Raw genomic sequence first — 19,738 nt, forward strand, 5'->3', positions numbered from 1 at the left:
GCAGCAGCTCCTTTGCCCTGCCTTTAACAAGTCCCAGTTCTTTATATTACTTTCAGGGGAGGGGAAAAAAGTCTCCACTAAAGCAAAATAGTCTCTTGGAAAATGGACTTGGGAATGGATTTTTGTCATAGACTTCAAAGGATATAGCAGCATAGAAGCAGGGAACAGAACAGCATGGGTGCCGCCTGTTACCCCAGGGAAACCCAAGGGATGTTGCACATCCTCAGAGCTGATAGCACATGAATGTCTCCCATGTTCCCATAGTTTTCTTTGAGAGCAGAAATTACACACGGTTTGTAATAATGACCGCAATGTTTTCGTATCAACTCGACAAGCACACGCAACAGCAGAAGAGAGAGAAACTGGATTCCTGAGTTCTGAGTAAAGTTATGTAGGAAGGACGACTGGGGAGAGGGGAGAGGAAAGGGACGTCTTGTGACATGGTACAGGAGCAGTTTCTCCATTTGCATCTCCTCTTCTGTGTTCACAGCAGGGTTTGCTCGTGGCGTTTTTGGAAGCGTGTCCTGTGTGCCCACCCCAGTTTTTGTAGCGACCTGTTCAGGAATATCACAGTGCAGCGAATGTGATCAGCTGGGGGGTGACAAAGCCCTTGTCAAACTGCACTCCCAGCCCAGGAACACAGCAGGCATTGTTCTGACCACGTTTGACCTAGGCAATGTCATTATTTGCTCTAGGATTGAGGAAGCAGGGACGAGGGCACGGGCACAAGCGAAGGAAACTTCTGATTCTTTGCAGAATGTCTCTGCTGACTGCCTTTAGCGCAGAAACACTCGCGTCGATGGATTTTTGGGATTTCAGACCTGGGCGCAGAACTGATGAAGGCATCTGTCTTTGCTGCGCAGCCCAGCAGCCCTCCCCCTGGCAGGGAAACTCGTTAATAAGAGGAGCACAGAGTTTTCAGCTTGCTTTTTTGAAAATTACAGCTCTGTATCATACAAATTAAACGTCTGCCTGCGCCTTGAACGAAGCTATGCCTCCAGCCTTAGACCTCCCGTCAGGTTTTGCTCTGCTCTGGACAGGGCAGAATAAAATGACTTTAAGTTTGCTGAAATCAAGATTGCTTTTTTACTTTTCCGAGTCTGAGCACCAGAATGGTTTCTGTAATGAAAGAATAGGGGAGTTCGCAGAACTAGCTTGTCCAGGACTGTGGTGTCCTTGTCTATTATTTTTAATTAAAGCCTAGGGGAAGATGCTGGGGAGCTGTATTACACAGTAAGACCTGGCTCCTGGTTTCTCAGGCAGAGTTAATGCTAACCAAGCTGTGGAAACAGACCGCCTCAGTTCTCTGCCTCTGTCCTGTAAAATGGGGATAATAAATAGGGCTCCTTGCTTGGTTCACAGCTGTACTAAGACGCAATTATTGCTCTGAACTGCTGCGTAATATGAGGTATTGATTACCCAGTATTTTTCATAATTAATTTGTCAGCATACATGGTACTGTACGTACAACTCGGTGTGAGGGAAGTGTTCAGCAGTCCTACACAGACAAATAGACACGGCTGTGTTAGCACGTATCTTATCTGCGATGCCGTACGGATGCGTTTCCTTCAGCGCCAGGACTGAATCACCCCTGCTCTGCTGTTTATGCAGAGGGTGAGGCACCAGGGGCCTGTCAGCATGCCAAAGTCCTTTCGTAGCACTGCAGAGAGTTTTCTTTGCATCACTTGACTACTTGCATATGCTTCATACCACGTACATGAAATCATGCTTTATTTTGGGTAGTAGCTATTTTTGTTCGTTGGAGGAAGAAGAACACAGAGAAAGACCAGGTTCTTTCCGGGCATCCAGTTTACAGCAGCTGAGCTTTCTCAGCAGCTCGAGGCTTCTCTTAATGGATCAGGACGTTTTCCCTGATCTATATAGAGCTCATGCAGCAGCTCTACATATCCTATTGCAAAGGTTTAAGTCCCAGTACTATCAGCATCATGCTCTCAGAACATACTTGCCCTGCCCTGGGGTGTTTATTCATTGCCCCTCTGTATCTGTACGTACAATACGAGAATATCTGGGTTTGATTTGCTCCTTTGTTACAAGCAGGCTCAGAACTAAGCGCAACTTGACAAAACCATCACAAACCCGATTGTTTAAACTGCCACACCACCAAGCACCACAGCAGGTATCGCTTCCAGCAGCGTTTGGACTAAGCCTGGCACTTGGCTCTACAATAACCAGTCAGTGCACTGCTACAGCTCTGGACACATTCACACACGTTCATATCTCTTACCTTCACTGCAGGCTGGGGTGGGAGAGCAGAGCAGAGCAGAGCAGAGCAGAGCAGAGCTGGCACGAGGCTCCCAGGAGCCCCCCATTTGCTGTGATTTGCTCTTCAACCCACCCGGCCCTTTTGTAACCAGGCACAGCTGCAGCTCGACAGGGCTGGTGGCAATCTCCGTGCTTCCTGGCTCATCGCTTTCCATCCATCCTACCACAGCTTTAAATAACTGATGTTTCCACTTCCCTGTTCTGTGTAGCAGGGCACATGTTGCGACACAATATTTTTTTAAAAAATCATCAAAGCATGAAAACGTGAATGAATCTGGTGGCTGTATCAGATATGGGAGTTTGCTGCAGGGATTCTGCTTGAATATTTGGTTATTTTTGGACTCTACCTCACAGCACCTTGCGGTTTCCAGTATGAGAGATGGGGGTGAGCCTGCAGAGGGGCTCGGCATTGCTCTGCCCCCGCAACGGGGCAGCTGCAGGTCCGCAGGTGTCTGTGTGAGCTGAACAAGCCCTGGCCTCCTCACCCATCCTCTAACAGGCAAATAGAGTGCACTGGTGAAGCTTTCCTTCTAAAATGGCTTTTTATCTTGGCAAGCATTTCCTTACAGCGTGCAGCAGCAGCAGGCAAATGTTGGGTTCCTGGGATAGCTTTGGCGATACACGAGTCTCCATCGGTTTGGGCAACAAATCTGTGTTTTTGGAGCTGCGAGGGAACCCTGAGTTGAGGGACCCAGTGCCCCAAACCACAGAAGAGCATCAACCTGTTGCGAGGAAATGCATTCGGCAGCACCCAGTGCAGGACTTAATTACTATGTGCAAAAGCGCTTCGGTCAGGGCTGCGCGCGCGACTCCTCCAGATGTCAGCGAGCAACTATGCAGCAGAACAGGATGTCAGATTAAGGAGTCTCCGGCGAAACCCGTGCCGAGGCCGGCAGCCGGAGCCAGGAAGGGAGGGCGCTGGGTGGTGCCGAGCACCCGCAGCCGCTCGCCCGGCTCTGCCCTCCCGGGCACTGGGTGCTGGCGTGGCCGCTGCGCCCTGGCAGAGCTGCTCCCGCGGGGCTGCGACGCACGCAGCCACCGCGCTTCTCCGGGGCTGAGCACGGTGCTGCTGCGGGGCTGGGCTGGGCTGTGACCCCAGTCGGGCTCTGCTGCTCCTCCTGCTGCAGCAGCACCCGGCAGTAAGGAGCTTGCCGCGCTCGGGATGAGTTCGGCTTGGCGTGGCTGCAGGTGAGGAGCTGGCTGCTGCCACGCGTGCCCGGCGAGCCCCGCGCAGCCTTATCTCTGCTGGGAGGGCGAGTTAATGTGTAATCCGGCCCTGTTTGGTTAGCACGGAAAAGCAAAGAGGTCCTGGGATAGGCACGGCCAGGACAAGGATTTGGGCGCCGCGGAACGACAGCCATCCTGGTAAAAGAGCCCGACGATCTCGGTTCCTTCTCGCCCTCTGCTCTCTGTCCCTTTCCTGCTGAACGCGGCCGCGGTGAGGAGCTGAGCGCCTCTTCCCTGGGGACAGGGGGGCTGTGGGCACCCTCACGACTGCTTTGCTTTGGGAGGAGAAGGGTTGTGGAACTGTCACACCGAGGTGGCACTGGGGAAGGGACGGGGTGCCTGCAGGTAGTGGGGGGGAGCTGGGGAGACCCAGTGGCTGCTGGCGGCCGTACTGGTAAAACTCGTACTCAGGACAGCGAAGTCAGCTTGGGGAACTGCAACATGCACCCGATTTATTTGTTTAAATAGGAGGAACTGGGATCTGCTGCCATTGCCTCCTTGCTCTTTGTGTTTGGAGCTGGCAGGTGTAAGGCACGGGGTAGAGCTGCACTGCCTTGGACAAAAAACCCACCGATGTTCCTGAACATTGCTGAAGAGCTGCCATTGAGCACTTGTAGTAACTCTGGGCTTAAAAGAAAGTGGCTTCTTCACATAAAGCAATTAGCATTAATTGCTACCCAGCACCTCTTTGATGTTTGAGGGCTCAGCAAGCTTTGCAGAGGACAGTTAGGGCAGCTGTTGCAAAAGCTGCCCAAACTAGCTTTTATTTCAGATAAAAAGTAACCTCTTATAAAAGCATTTTTAGTGGGGAAGAATATGTCATCAAAAACAGCTTTTCAAAGAGCACGTCTTTTAATTTAAAGGCTCGGTCGCATTTTCGGTTTGTGGCAGAGCTGTTGTTTTGTGAAAGGAAGGAACTGTAAAACCCTCCTGAATCCTGAAAACAGATTTTTTCAGGGCTGGTTTCCCTTTTCCCTCTCCTGAGTCGGATGAATGTGTCAGAGCCATAATCTGCTCAGAGAACCAGCACAGAGCAAAATGAACCTCTTGTTCCTGCGCAGATCCCGACGTGCTCTGTGCTGAACTTTGCCTCCTCCCGGTGCCGGCTTTGCAGCCCCTGCCTGTGGGTGGGCTTGAGGTGGGGGGCAGCCAGCCTCTGCTCCCGCAACATCCTTTGAAAGAGAGGGCCACTCGTGGCATTTCTTTTGACACACTGACCAGGCCCCTCACCAAGAAATTAGCTCTGCCGAGCCTCCCGCGTGGGCTGCCGCTTCCCCTCGGGGCTGCTCGCTGTGCTGCTGGCTCCGAGCGGCCGCTCCAGCTGCAGGCGTCAAGTTCAAGCAGGACTTTCGCTTCCCTGCGCCTGCTTTGCTCCCTGGGGTTTGTGTGGTGGGGAAGGAAGCAGCGAAGAGCATTGCAGCAATCCTGCGGGTCCCAATTGAGCAGACGGTAGTCTCTTGGTGCTTGGAAGCAGATTTCTATTTCACATTGCGAATGTTTGGGTTCACAGCAAAACCACGCAGCCTGCAGAAGCCTAAAAAACCCCAGACCTACACCACGTCCCTGCTTCCTGACAGCTAAAAGCTATAAGCTTATCCAAATTCAGAGAATCGAGGGTGCTGCTGCTCCAAAAAAATTGCTTCCTCAAATGCGTTCTGGGTAGTAAACACTGCAGAAGTGAGACTGAAATACTCGGCTCTTCCTGGGTGGAAGCGTTGGATCTCTCAGGGTGTGGGTGGTGAAATCTGATTTTTGCGGCATATTCCAATTACAAAGGAATTCTTTCAGGGTCCGACTCTCTTAACAAGGAGCCAGTTCTGCTCACTTATCACCAGATCTAATTCCCTGATCCTGCTTCCAAAAAAACAAACAAAAAAAAAAACCAAAAAGCACACCAGTGTGCTCCCGTGCGCCACGGCCAGGTTACAGCACAAAGAGCTCCTCTGTCTGCTCCCGCGTGGGATGGGGAGCGCTGGGGGGGGCGTTTGTTTGCTGCTCTCAGCAGCCTCTGCAGCCCAGATCCCTCCTGGAGGACGGGCGGTGCGAGTGAAGAAAGCACCTAATTGGCGGCGGTGGTGGTAAATTTTGGAAGATTAATACTTTACGGCTGTAATTACGGCTTTTGTAGGCTGCTTGGCCTTTCTCCCAGGCAGCGAAGCTCTCTTTGCTGGGCGCCCTGTGAAGATAACCGGCTGGCGTGGGACCCCCAGGGTGGCGTGGCAGGGAGAAACCTCAATCAGCTCGGCATCGCCGCCTTCGGGCAGCACCGCTGGTGGGCTGCGTGTGGTATTGGCACAGTGCCTGGCACAGCAGGGGACATCGGGGGACACCAGCACCCCTTGTGTCAGCACATCGCTGCTGCCCATCGCCTGCCCAAACGCACCCGGGCACCCCCGTGACAGCTCCGTGGCTACTGATGGAAGCACGCAGCAGGGCAAGGCAGGGGGTAAGGGGCAGCATCGGGGGCCAACGTGCTCAGAATTTTGAGAGCACTTTTGGGATGGCTGCTGGCGGCACTTCTCAGCTCTGGTGGGGCAGCGTGCATGCTCACTGCAGCCTTACAGCCCCTTCCTTCGCTCGGGAACCCCTTATCCACACCTCCGAGTGGTCACCACCACCATGAAACGGATGTAGATAGGTGCTCCAGGGCTCACTCTGCTTCTAATTCTTTTTGGGATAACTTCATTTCCAAGGATGCTTTCAGAAACCACATCTGCTCCCTTCTCCCCTCTGGGAGCAGCCTAAGGACGAGCACCTTTGCACCCAGCAGCCCTCCTGTGCTCCCTGTGGCCCCGCAAGTGGCCTCACAGCCTAACACATCTCCTTTCTTCTGCTCCAGCCGGGCTATCCCAGCCTGCGCCGGACACCGCGGCAGCCTGTGACATGCCTGGGAAGGGGCTGGGACTGGGGATGGCTGGCTGCAACTCCGACAGCTGCGACAGCATGGTCAGCACGGCCTCCAACCACTCGCAGCGGGTAAGTCACCCCGTCGCGCCCAGCCTGGGCACAGCTCAACCCTCTCAGCACGGGATTTGGGTCTGATTTCTGCTCTCCTCAATTTCTGCTCAAAACTACTCCCTGCAGGTGCTGTGACAGTGCCTGGGGAGCCCCGTGCCAAGGGCAGCACAAGGGCCCCAGGAATCCCTGCCCCAAAGCGCTCAGAGTCCTCCCTGCCTGTGTGGCAGCGATGGAGCAGACCTCACTGCAGTTTGGTTCCCTTGAGGAATAAAACCAAGCTGCAAGAGCTGCCAAAGGGGCAGATTGCCCTGGCACTGGGCAGGAGGAGCCTGGTGGTTCCCCCATGCAGGATTAGACCAGCCGGATAACTGGGTCAGAGTGGCTCCAGCAAGGGTGACTTCACCTGGAAAAGACACTGAGACTCCTCCCCAGCTGACAAGAGATTGGGTTAGGAGTTAAGGCAGAGACGAGCTGGGGTGATGGGTGTAGATGCGCAATTTTTCATTATCTGTTTCTTAAAACTTGTTTGTCTCCAAACACCGATTCCAAGATTGATGGCCTAATTACATCCTGTCTGACTTGGAGCATAATTGATATGTGTTAGTGCAAAGCTCAGTCCCAAACAGGTTTTCCATTTGATGTATTGCAAACCAGAACCAAACCCTCTAAAATTTATTAGGGATGGACAAACTGGTTGTAATATTGCATGGTAAAGGGTTTGGGTAGGTGCCTCTGCAAAACAGCTCCACCTGGGACAATTTATCCCCCATGCTTGTTGATCTGATGCACTCTCCATCCTTTCCCCCCCTTCAGTTGTTTGATGATATATTGCTTGTGGTGCCTTTTGACTTGGCACTTCTACAGCGATCATATCTCATGATGCTTGAAGTGCAACAATAATTAAGCAGGATCTTGCTGTACTCCTTTCTAAGCTGGGGTACAAATGGGAGAACAAGGAGAGGGACCACATCCCCAGGAAGCTTTCAGTATTTAGGATGTTTAGACAAATTTCTAGGATTCAGCACTGCTGGTCAGTACAGATGTCAGCATCTACAGACCACCCACGGTACCAGCCCTGTCATATTTCAAAGGAAAACAAAGAACTGAGAGGTGGAGGCCAAGTTTTCACAATGAGAATAACCTGCCTTCTGATGCTCGCAGTAGGGCGATGTAAAAGTGTCCCTGCAGTACCATCTTCATTAGAGGACATTCTCTAGTTGCCTGCAGCTGCTAAGTACCCGTCTCTGAGTAGCTGCTGCCTGGGTCCCAGGGCCAGGAGTCGTGCCCCAGGTCTCCCCTGAGCTGCTGGGGCTGTGAATGAAGTACACCTGCGTCTCCTATCCACACCACCTTTTTCCTTTTCAGAGTGATAACAGCTATGACTATTTATCTGTGGAAGAGAAAGAGTGCTTGATGTTCTTGGAAGAAACCATCGGCTCGCTGGATGCCGAAGCAGACAGTGGGGTTTCCACCGATGACACCGACTACACGGAGCCCCCCAGGCCACGGCCCAAGAGAGACGCCGCTGCCTGGGGTGAGCTGGGAATCGTGCTCCTCCCTGGGGTGCCAGGGGACTCCACACTGGGGTGCACCTCCTTGGCAGGCAGGGAAGGAGCAGGGCCCCAGTTTTATTCACATAAGCCAAAGCCAGCTGGTTTCCATCGCTCCACAGATAAGAGGTGGCTTCAGGCAGCCATAGGTAGGGCACCAGCTGCCTTTTCCCAGTTATTGCATGCAGGAGCTGCTAGCAGCTATCTAACAAGGCAAAGAGCACTGCATCTTTTCCTGTGCTCTGAACAGGCATGCACAAGTTAAGGCTCCTCACCACATGTGCTCTGTCAAATCCAAAGTATCTGACCTTTACAGCCAGAGCACATTAGCTGGGGTCGGGGTAAACACTGGGAGCAAGTACTCTGTTGTACTGCACTGGTTTAATCAGGCATGAAATGTTCTGTAAGCACCAAGATATTCTGTGTCCATGTGCAGAAAAGTGCTTGACTTTTCCCCTCTCTGACTAGATTTGGAGAACGGGGCTCCTCCTCCCGGCGCAGGCCAGCAGCGTGCAGCTGAGCAGAGGGGTGGCGAGAGCTCCTCCAGCCCAGCTCCAGCAGCCGTTCCAAGCCCAGGCTACTACAGTCTTCCAAGGAGCATCACTACAGCAAATGCACAAAGAGCAAACCAGGTTTCTGATGGCAAAGTGGCTGTACACGATGTGAAGGACCCAGCGCCACCAGGTAAAGCTTCCCAGGAGATGGCTGAGGAGGACAGGCTTGGCCAAGGCAACCTAAGAACCCAGGTGAAACCCCTGCTTATCCCACCTCCAGCTCCCTTCCAGGATGACCTGGTGAGCCGTGAAGAGCAGCCACGGAGGAGCAGCTTGGATGCCAAGTGGGAAAACACGGAGGAAAGCTGGACACGGGCCGTGCCATCCCGGCCAGCCCCAGAGCACGCATCTGTCCCTGATCTTACATTGCCACCACACCAGGAGATGGGGAGGGAGAGCACAGCGCTTCCTCAGGGCCAGCTGGAGCAGCCAGCACCACAGGAGGCCCCTCAGGACCCTGAAGCCAAGCGTGGGCCTCCAACAGCCCCCAAGCCACGCAAACTGCCACCAAACATTATCCTGAAAACCAGCAAAAACAGCCCGGTGCTGCTCGCCACAGAGCCTGGCCAGAAGGTGAAAATCCCCCCTCCGGCACCCGCCGGCTCTCAGCCCGGCTCTGCCAGCGATGCCGCTGCAGAAAAAGTGAATTCAGGGCAGCTCGACCCCAAGGAGCGGGAGAAAGCCAGGCGGGAGGCGCTGGAGAAGCTGGGGCTGCCCCAGGACCACGGGGAGCCCCGCACCCGCCTCGGCCCTGCCCCTGCTCCCCGCGGCGAGCACAGGGCGATGGAGAGCGCGGCCCCGGGCGCACGGGCGATGCACTTCAAGTCCAACACCCTGGAGCGCTCCGGCGTGGGGCTGGGCAGCTGCATGGCCAGCGCCAAGGAGCCGGCCACCAAGGGCAGCAGCTCGCTGGGCAAGATGTCCTTCATCGAGCGCCTCGCCCCCAGCTTCCTCCGCAGCAGCCGCCCCCGGCCGGCATCGCTCGGGGCGGGGAAGGACTTCGCGGCTCTGAAGGAGCCCCCCGAGCCGGAGAAGAGCAGCAAGCGCAGATCGCACCCGCTGCAGAGCTTCCCCCGGCCGCCCCGCTCCTGCGTCAGCGTCAAGATTTCCCCCAAGGGAGCCACCGACGAGCACCGGCGCGAGGCGCTGAGGAAGCTCGGCCTGCTGAAGGAGTAGCGAGACCCCCGGCATGAGGGGCTCACCCCGCGGGGATTTCCTTGGGGATGTGGCCATCAGAACCTGCTGCCGTGAGCCCAGCATCTCAGGAGGGGGGACATCGGGTCCTGCTGCCCCCAGAGCTGCGCTCATGCCAAATAAAGCGATGCCACCTGTACATAAGGTTTTGTACATAGCAAGGGGTGAGTTATTTAAAGAAGTTGGCAGTCAGAACTTGGACGGGGTGCGTCTCATGTCTTTAATGCATCTGGGGTCTGTCACAGTGGGGAAACTGTGGATTTTGCTTGTTTTAACACGGGTTGGCTCTGGATAAAAGCTCTCTGGAGAGAAGTGCTGGACTCTGCTGCTCACTTTGGGATTTTATGGTAGGTTTTTTTTTTTTTGGTAAATTAATCAAAAGCCTCCAAGGCCTGAGCGCTCACCTGCCCCACGCATACACCTCCCCAAAGCCACAACTGCCACGTGTAAAACTGCCAGGCTGACAGGAGCTGGAAGCGTGCATCAGTGCTCCTCAGACAGTGACTGTGCTCACACCCGGCCCTGATAACCCTGGGTACGCCGCTTAGAAATAAGACACAAACATCAGCGTTCATCACGAAAAGAGAGTTAAGAAGTGACAGATTGTGTTCTGGTGACAGAGCCAGAAATGCTGCCCAAAGCCAGAAAGGTGCAAATCAGAAAACACCATCTCATTCCCTTTCTGCTCTCCCTGCATCCTTGAGACCCAAAATTTATGCTGTGCACCTTTTATGACAAAGGTGTATTATTCCTGTAATAAAATTTATGTGATCGTAAAATAACGATGTGGTACAGATTTACTCTTGTGTAGCAGTCAAAGCTCTGGCGAGTGATGAGTTTTACCCATCGAGGTGCCCTGACTTGACGGTGCGAGCAGCCCAGCCAGCACCGTGACAAGGTCCAAGCCAGTCGGGGACCTGCAGAAATAAGGGTTTGTGTCGGTGCTTCCAGTAGGACAGGCAGGCACAAAACTCTGCCAGGCTGGGACACAGGACCTGCTCTGACAGTCCCACCCCACCTGCGTCACCTCCTGGCTCTGCGGGGACATGGCCCATAGCAGCCGGGTGGCAACGTTAACAGCAGCTTGGCTTGAAAAGACCATTTTATTTTCTTCCCCCCAAAAACAAGTCTTTCATGCAACCCTGGTTTTCAGAGCTGGACTTTTAGAAAGAGCCTCTGCCTGAGAAAGCAAGCGCCTTTGTTCCTAACAGGCAATTTCATTTCCAAACTAACACGGGCTTGTTTTGGAAAGAGGGGCTGACCTGTGGAGGCAATTGCACGAAACAATTTACTGATGTTAATTAACTGCTGACAATATTAAGATAAAGTTGCACTCTACCGTTTTCCTAGCTGACCTTGCAATAAAAATACTTTTTAAAGCCAGTGTTGTGAATACTAAACAGGCTCATACCACAAAACCCAGAGCCAGGTTTCTAATTCCTCTCTCAACAGGCATAAGCAGAGCTTTGGTTTTGCATGGAAAGGGGAAAGCATCCCTCCAAAAGAGCTACACCATTTTCTGAATCCCCAAATAACAGAGGTGTGCACAAGTGGTGGGAAGAGTACAAATTAAAAGCACTGACCCACATCAGGAATCCAAGGAATGCAAGAAAATATCTGATTAGCTACACTTTACGAAACCAGGGAAATGCTTGTTTGTAGTTAAGCAAATAGCTTAATTAGTTTGAGGCTGGCCAGCAGTAATGCAAACCTAGAGAGGAAGCTAGGAGATGCACGGGCTAAGGTCCAACCGAAAACTCAGCGTTTTGCTCAGTAAATGCCACGCTGCAGGGGCCGGGCAGGATTACAGCTCCTTGCAGTGAGGACTGAGCAGGGTGCAGGTCCCGTGCACAGCACCTTGGGCACAAGCAGCTCACAGTAACAGGGGTCAGAGTGAAGGTGTCCTCCATGCAAATTGGTAGACTTGGCCATGTGAAGGGAAAAAAGAGCAAGGGGATGCTCTGCTTTTATGATTTCGGTGCTTGCATCCCGACTGTCCCACCCCACCCTCCACAGCCAGCTGCTTGCACACAGGGCTGGGGCCACCCTGGCCAAAGCAAAAGGCAGAAAGCACAGCTTGGCTTGAGAAAACCACTCCCAGATGTTGCAAAAGGCTCTGCAGGCTACAGCTGTGCCCTCCCTGCCACAGCAGGATCCATCCCAGTGTCCACAGCAGGGCCAGCTCCGGGCAGCACCACGCACCCAGGAGCTGCTCTTGCGCAAGGAGTCACACAGCCTGTGGGGATAAACACCTTCCCTTCCCTTCTAATGACTGCAAACACACCTCACCTGTCAATTGCTGTATTTTTGCTCGCAGGATTACATAGCAACGCCTGCTTTTGGCAGGGCTGGCCCAGGGTGAGCGATTACACCCAGAGGACCCAAGGCCAAGAGAAGCACTTCACCAGCACAGCTCCCAGAGGCACAGCTCTGGGAGTTCAGAGAAGGGACACCACTCATCCGTGCAGCTGCTTTAATTTATTCCCTTTTGTTTGCATTTCACACCAACTGAGCCACGTGCACAGCTCCTGTAAGTGACCATCACTCCATGCCATCCGGGTTTAACATATAACCTTTAAAGCAAATTTTCTGCTAAGATGGCCAACCAAAACTTCTCTTTCATTTAGACCATGCTTTCTCCTTTAAAGAGAATCACTTGCACTTGAAAGTCAAGGGCCTGGGGAGCACAGCACTGGGTGGAAACCTCTCCTCCTGCAGCCCAGGAGGCAGCTGCAGCCCCTGCAAGCAGGCAGTGGGGCTGGGAATCAGCATCAGCCCTGTGCTGTCAGCCTCCCAGGTGATTTCTCCCTCCACACCAGCCAGCAAAGACCACAGGGAGCAGAGCTCTCCTGCTCGGACGTAACCCGTAATCCACAGGCTCAAAGGAAAGCTTTACCTCTGCTCCAACCCAGCCCACGCTTCTCAGCGGCAGTCTCCAAGGACGAGCTGCTCTGCAGCCAAGTGCCCGCAGCATCCCCGCTGTCACCTGGTGCACAAGCAGCCAGAACAACCCTAGTTTGCAGACTGGAAGGAGCCTGAGCCAAGCACTTCGTGTCTCTTTTATAGGGCACTGAGGTCAGGTGCCTGGCTGCCACAGCTGCTGCCTCCATCAAGCCCAAAGCCTTGCCCAAGCACAGCTGGTGCGAGGGGCTGTAGTGGTTGCTGCTCTTTGCACAGAAACATGGTCATTTTTAACCTAAAAGTACTGACACAGTGTGCACAGACAATAAGAGGACATGATAAAAAGCACTTGGCAGAGCCATGGTGGGTGCTTGGATTTATCCAGGTATCCAGGGGATGAGCAGGAGAAAAGAAAGAACAAAACCAAAATCCACGTTCAAGTTCAGCCAGACTCCAGCTGGGTTCCTGGGCTCTTGTCTGGGTACCTCTGAAAGCAGACTTGGTATCATTTAATTCTGGGCACAATTTTCTTGATTTGTGTCTGGAAGGCAAAATTACAGCAGACCCTAGACAAAAAAATAGCCATGAAGAGAGAACGTAGTATTTAAAATGTAACATAAAGAGTTGGCAAATCTACCCTCGATACCTGGATTATACAGGCTGTGTTTACACTGCAACAATCTTAGTAAGGATCCAAAGAAAACACTCAGCTTTGCATTTTGCATAGACTATTTATCCACTTTTTAACTATCAGTCCCGCACTGGCTCAGACATATCATTTCCATGTCTATGTGAGTCTGTCAAGACCTGCTAGCCCAATTAAAGCATTCTTGCATACATCTTTCATTACAAAGATCACTTTCAGGAGAAGTGGTTTGTTAAATTCTGGTGGTATCAGGAAGCTGCCTTGTCCCTGCTGCCCCTGCGCTGGTCCGGATGTGACAAACCTCCCCTGGGGCTCAGCAAAGCTGGGCAGAATCCAGTGCAGAACTGGACCAAATATACTCTGCATTTCTCTCCATTATGTTTTTGTTCATGTTCTTTGTTTCTAATGGACGTTTCAGAGAAAACAGGCGCACGTACCCCCAAACCCTCCTCACTGCAGTTCCTTTGCGCACGGTGCTGAGCGCCGGAGAGCTAGCAACCTGCAGAAAAGCCAGACAGAAAGACGAGCTGCACCAAATGCATTCAAGTGTTTTACTGCAGACTCCTTCAAAATGAACACTTTTTTCTCTGGCTTTGGTTTGTTTTGCTTTACTTACCAGTGATGTGAATTTACCTGATATCTTAAAACCAATTGAGGTCAATGTTCCTCACCCCTGCTCTTAAAGCCTGTGCCCTGGCTCTGCCTCAGCAGCCACCAGTTCAGCCCCAGTGAACCCCTGCATCTCCCTTGGCAGGATGGTGTGGGTGAACACGCTGCTGTGAGATTTCAGCTGTTCTTTGTTTTCAAATACCCTTCAGCTTTGAAGTTCAGTAAGAGACAGAACGGGTCATTATTGTTCCTGACACAGGGGTTTGTGCGCAGTGATAACATATCTGACCTGTTTCAACAGTGCTGCCCTAGCCTGAATTTAATCATTAACTCCCGTGGACGCTGCAGAACAAGCAGGGGGTGCTGGGATTTATTGGTAACAGCTCTGAGTGCAGGCAGGCTGCACGGAGATGCTGCCAGCAGCCTCCACAGCTGCTCGTTGGGAGAACACACACCGGGGACCAGCGCGATGCCCATCTGTGTGGCACGGGGCCACTGCTCAGTTGTGCTGAGTTGTGCCATCGTGTGCCCATTACAGAAAGGAAGAGAAATTTCCTTCACAAGCATAGCTCAGAAGAGCAAATCCTGTAACCTGACTGAAAGCCAGCTCCTGTTCGGCAATAGGAGAAGCTGCAAGGCCATGAAGCAGCCGCCTTTGCTGCCCCCACGCAGTCCCTGCCTTTTGCTGCGGTCACTGTCACCCTGCCACAGCGTGTTCCTTGCTTCAGGAGTTATGCTCTGAAAATGTCCCTCGCTGCTCCAGGGCTGCCGAATCTGTTTGCTTTTCTATCTGAAGGAGGTGGAGAGCCCAGCTGTTCAAAAGCTGGGGTCAGCTTGGGACACCCGGGGACCTTGTGCAGAGAACAAGGTGAGCGTTCCCACCCCAGGAGAGCAAGGAAGCAGCTCAGTGCTAGCGCTGCTTGTTAGCACCCCTTCACAGCATCTCTGTCACAGGCAATCTGCCTCCACCCAGAATATCCTGCCACCTCACTGCTCTTCAGAGTGACTCAGGACGTCTTACCCGGCCTGACCGGCTCCTCTCGGGAGAGCTCGTCCGAGAGCAGCCACTGCCTTTGATCTCAACCCGCTGAGCTCCTTCCTAACGCAGGCACAGCCGTGGCTGCTCCAGCAGCTCCTGCAGCTGGGGGTGGGACAGCTCCCACTATTGGGGCAAACCAGCCCCTATCCATGGGGCTGGGATTCTGCTGCAACATTGCATAAGTCCTGCTCCTTATCCCCCAGAGGTTGCTCTTTTCTCCCAGTTCCCCAGCAATTCTGCTCGTTTCCATCCGCACACAGGCTGCAGCACTCCCTGCGGGACGTAGCAGCCCCAAGCTGCATTCATTACCTTTTGTAAGGAGCCCACGGGATGCCAGGCGCTGGTGGCTCACCCGGTGGCAGCAGGTTTTGTCACCCATGGATTTCACCATGCCCCTGCAGCAGGCTGGCAGCACACAACACCCCAGCACGGACACCCCACAACAGCGGCTGCTCCTGGTGCTGAACACCCTCAGGCTGAACAAGGCAGGGAGCAAACAGAGGAGCCTTAACCCCTCCTGCCCGGCCCCACTTTGCTAACACACCTCCCTCCCTTTTCTGTACTGAGGTACAGAAGCGCCCCTTTCTGGACTGAGCGAAACGCAGAAGCGGAGCCAGGTCCCCCCCCGTACCCAGAGAGGTCAAGAATTTGCATCCAAATAATAATAATTAAAAAAATACCAAAAAATGACTCTCTAGAAGAACTTTTCCACAAAGAAATGACTCTCTAGAAGAGGTGTTTTCCGGCTGTGGCCTGGATCCAGCTGATGGATCCAGAAGGACCACCAGGTAGAGCAGCTTTCTACCCACGCGTTCTGGTCTGGGAGCAGCTCTGCCCCGCTCCCGGCACCAATCCTGCGGGCTGGCAGCCCCGAGAGCAGCCCCTTAGCCCGGCTTTAGGGGCAGGTGGCCGGGCAGAGCGCGGCGCCAGGACTTGCCCTTGCTCCCGGCATCGTTCCCCGCGGTGCCAGCAAGGGGTCGCCAGGGCGCGGCGGCGGCAGCAGCTCCGCGGAGCGACGCGCGGTGGCACTGCGAGCCCGCGGGGAGCGCCGCCCGCCCGGGCACGGCCGGGGACAGGCGGGGACAGCCGGACAGGGCCGGGGACAGCCGGCACCCACGCGCTCCCCGCATCTGAGCTGTGCTGCGAAGGCATTTGCACCCCAGGAGCCCGGAGGCGCCCGGGGCTTTTTGCTGCCGGCAGCACAAAGCAGGCGCTCCCCCCGGGGGCTTCCACGACCCCCGAACCCCCACCAGCCCAGGCAAGAAGCGGAGGGCAGGGGCGACCCTTCCCCGCTGTGCCCCCTCCGAGCCGCACCGAGAGCCGGGGTCTGGCCCCGCAGAGGGTACTTGGCCCTTCCCAGCACCACGGGCACACGAGTATTTGGGGAAAGGTAATGAAAGCCGAATATGGCGCAGTTAACCCAGCGCCGCAGTTAAAGATGAATTATTAACAGTGGTGTAGAAGTAGGCTTTGTCTTATCGGAGGCAATAAAACAATTGTGAGAGCAACCTTTGAGCACGCCGAGCGCTTCCAGAACTGGGGGCACAAATCTGCGCCTCAGGTGCACCTCCTAAGCCCAGGCCTCTGCACCAAGGCTGCAGCCCCTGCAGTGCCTTGGCTGCCTGCCCACAGGTGCCAGCTCCCGTCCCGGTGGCAGTGCACGGGGTCCCGGGGGACACTGCTGCTGTGCAGGGCTCACCAGCTAAGGCAGGCACAATCTCACCCAAATTGTCAGCCAGGTGAGGCCAACTGGGGTGACCGGGCTGTGGGAGACCCTCTCAGCCCAGAATGTGGTTTCCCTGCAGGGCAAGGACAAGGACAAGCAGCTCAGCTCCCATCCTCAGCTCACCCTTGCAAATCCCACTGTGCCCCGCAGAGGTGGCATCAGCTCTGCTTCTCCCTCAGCCCTCGAATGCAGACCTACAGAGGGGTCTCTGGGTGCCGAGGGAAGGAGCTGCACCACAACCCTCCAGCTGCCCCTTTGGCATAGGCAGGGGCTCCCTGGAGAGGGCAGCTTGTCGTGGGCTGAACATTTCTGCCACATCTGCTGCACGGATAAATAACACTCAACAGTCTTAGGCGTTTCTTATCATCAGTTTTATGCATCACATTTTATTACTAGTACAAGGGCAATCCAATTGCTTTGCTAACAATGCGGTAAATAAAAACATCCTTAGAGAGACCAATATCATTGCAATACAATCAATATTGGGAGCTGGTTATTGCACAGGTTTGGTACAAAACAACAAAAATTACTGCAATATAATAATCATATCATGATAAAGAAAGCAAAACTACTTGATAGAGATATGCCTTCATCCAGGGAGATTCCAAAGTGCTTCAAACATTGACACACACAAAACATGATCACAATCTTCAAAGCATGCCTGTGTACAAGGAGTGCAGGAGTCGGACCTCTGAACCCTGGCAGCACTGCACCGGGGCAGACCAAAGCTTTCCAGTAAGTGGTTTCTATCAGCCCCGCTGTGAACGCTCTAAACCACATGCTATGTCTCACGCTGTGATATCTTGCAGGCTCTGTAGATATGCAGATAAGGCAGGACCAGCCCAGGGTGTTCCCAGAACTGCCACAGGGAGACTTTTTCAACCCGTCATTTTTATTTGATAGAAAAATAGAGCAAAGTCCCCGCAATAACACAACCATTACCATGCACACCTAGCTTTGAAATAACGAGCAGCACATCCAAGCTTCAGCCGATTAAGATGACTTGGTCAGTGTGGAAGAGGAATTGCATGTGTGCAGGGATGAGCAGCCCTTAGCCACATCTCCAGCCCCTGCAAGGCAATGAGCATGGCCACTGCCATGTGAACCAAGCCTTTGGGCTTTGGTCGCACCTCGCAGAGCTCTGGGCTTAGCAAGAAATGATGGCACATTTCCCGAGGCCCTGTAACCCACTGACTGCCCGACTTTAAATGTGAAATGGTTGAAGCACAACAAAATTAGAGAGAAGCTAATCACTACGAAATGACAAGTTACTGAGCGTAAAGGTATTCCCGAGTGCCTGTGCCTTACTGTCATGCTGCTTTGATTTCTCAGCTTTGGTCTACTTCACTGATTGGCAATTTGGTTCAATCAGGCTATGTGGCAATGCTCTTATATAATTTTCTTCAATTAACCTGATTGTAACTGAAGCTGCCTACCTGGGAATTACAGCAGAAAGACAGCAGTGTTTAGCAGTGGAGAGCTGGGCTGGTTTGTGCTTCTTGGGTACCAGGGCCCTGAGCCTCCCAGAGCCAGCTTCTGGCCGCTTCCAGAGCTCCCAGGGTGACTTCTTCAGGCTAGCTGAGTGAAGTGAGGACATGGGATGAACCTGTGGGATGGAGCCCTGCAAACAGAGATTAGCAATGCACGGAAAACAAAAGAAACAAACCCCACAACCCCTTAAGAAATAGTCTGAAAGTACATTTTATAGAATTGTGAAGGCTGAGTAGAGTTTTGCTGGTTATAAAGGTGATGTCCTTGTGGAAGAGGCATCTGAGTATGTTCTGCAGTGCAAAGGAATTACTAGAGGAAAAAAAAAACAAACGAAGAAGAACAGACAAAAAACAAGCAAATAAACATGTTAGTTAGGCAGGACTTCTATCTACAGGGCATCACATGCTACATTCTTCCTGCTCGGATAATTTTATAACAAACATTGGGGCAGAAAACAGCTTTTTATCCTGTATTCATACAGAGCATAGCACCAGAGGACAGGCATGAGCTGGTTAACGCAGTCAGGTTCATTCAAACTGCAGAAGTTTGAGGTAACACACACAAAGTTCGTTCTTCATGTTAAGTTCTGCCTGGAAGTAGTTCCCAGCAATCACATTTCACTACTAGTAATTAGAAGCAGTCGTTTGGTGTTAAATCTTTGCAAGTTAACTGAAAAACAGGGGAACTCCTCTCAAACTTTGCAATTTCTGCTCCTGACCTCTTCGTTATTTTTCTTCCATGATGTCACCCACATCACTTACTTGGTGGCTAAAAAAGAACATTTTTCAGGTTCCATGTTCAGTACATTGGTGGCATTTCTACCATTGTCTAAGTATTTTGGCTATCATTTTGCTCAGCAAGGCATACCTGGACTTTAAAAAATAAATACACTATTTTTCTTAACTCTGGACATCACTATATTAAAAAAACAGTTTAACGTCAACAACAGAGCAGAGACCATCTGAGCTGCAAGATACTTCGTTAGACTAAATCCAAACCAGAGTGCAGTGCAGGAGAAAATTTCCAGCAGCAGAAGCATCTTGACCTCAGGTGGGTGATCCTCGATTTGCCCTTAATTTACTATTGAATGGAGTATTATGCTATCAGACAGCACTTGTATGTGCCACTTTGATGGATTTCGCTTACAATGTGCAACAGATCTGAAATTTAAGGTGATTATTTCTATAGCAGTAAGTGTAGCATAACTCATTTATGCTGAAATTTTTATTTTTTTTAAGCTGGTGTAACTGTAATTTTTTTAAGTCATAAATTAGATTGTTGGCTTTTTACAAAGAACACATACAAAAATGAGGTAGATGAGGCAAGTTCTTATGCAAACCCACACAGAGAGACCCTTTGTCCAGTTATTGTGTAGCAGCAGCTAGCTTATTTTGGTTGGTAGCAGGATAGTGGCTTAATCAGATAGATGAAGAAAACTGTGCATATAAACATTTTCACAAGACAGAACTGAATTGAAGATAGGATAAAAAAAAAATCAATGCGTCCCAGTAAAGCCTGCTTTTACAGGATTTATAATTCTGTCTCTCTTTTCATTTTCTG

The 19,738-nt window shown here is 52.4% G+C and overlaps 1 protein-coding gene across 3 annotated transcripts; it reads left to right on the forward strand.

Annotated features, from left to right (window-relative positions):
• The first annotated feature begins 2,885 nt into the window (after positions 1 to 2,885).
• On the forward strand, positions 2,886 to 10,548 carry C24H1orf116 (chromosome 24 C1orf116 homolog). 3 transcript variants are annotated; one of them, XM_035561408.2, is made up of 5 exons: positions 2,886 to 3,648; positions 6,350 to 6,486; positions 7,834 to 8,002; positions 8,487 to 8,702; positions 8,793 to 10,548. In XM_035561408.2, the coding sequence occupies exons 2-5, from the start codon at positions 6,394 to 6,396 to the stop codon at positions 9,746 to 9,748; spliced, it is 1,434 nt and encodes a 477-aa protein (XP_035417301.1). In that variant the 5' UTR covers positions 2,886 to 3,648; positions 6,350 to 6,393; the 3' UTR covers positions 9,749 to 10,548. The 3 variants fall into 3 exon arrangements, with proteins under 3 accessions (XP_035417301.1, XP_035417299.1, XP_035417300.1); XM_035561406.2 differs by having other exon boundaries at positions 2,966 to 3,648; positions 8,487 to 10,548; XM_035561407.2 differs by having other exon boundaries at positions 2,966 to 3,471; positions 8,487 to 10,548.
• The last annotated feature ends 9,190 nt before the right edge of the window (positions 10,549 to 19,738 follow it).

This window comes from Cygnus atratus, chromosome 24, assembly GCF_013377495.2.
Source record: "Cygnus atratus isolate AKBS03 ecotype Queensland, Australia chromosome 24, CAtr_DNAZoo_HiC_assembly, whole genome shotgun sequence".
Classification (NCBI taxonomy): Eukaryota; Metazoa; Chordata; class Aves; order Anseriformes; family Anatidae; genus Cygnus; species Cygnus atratus.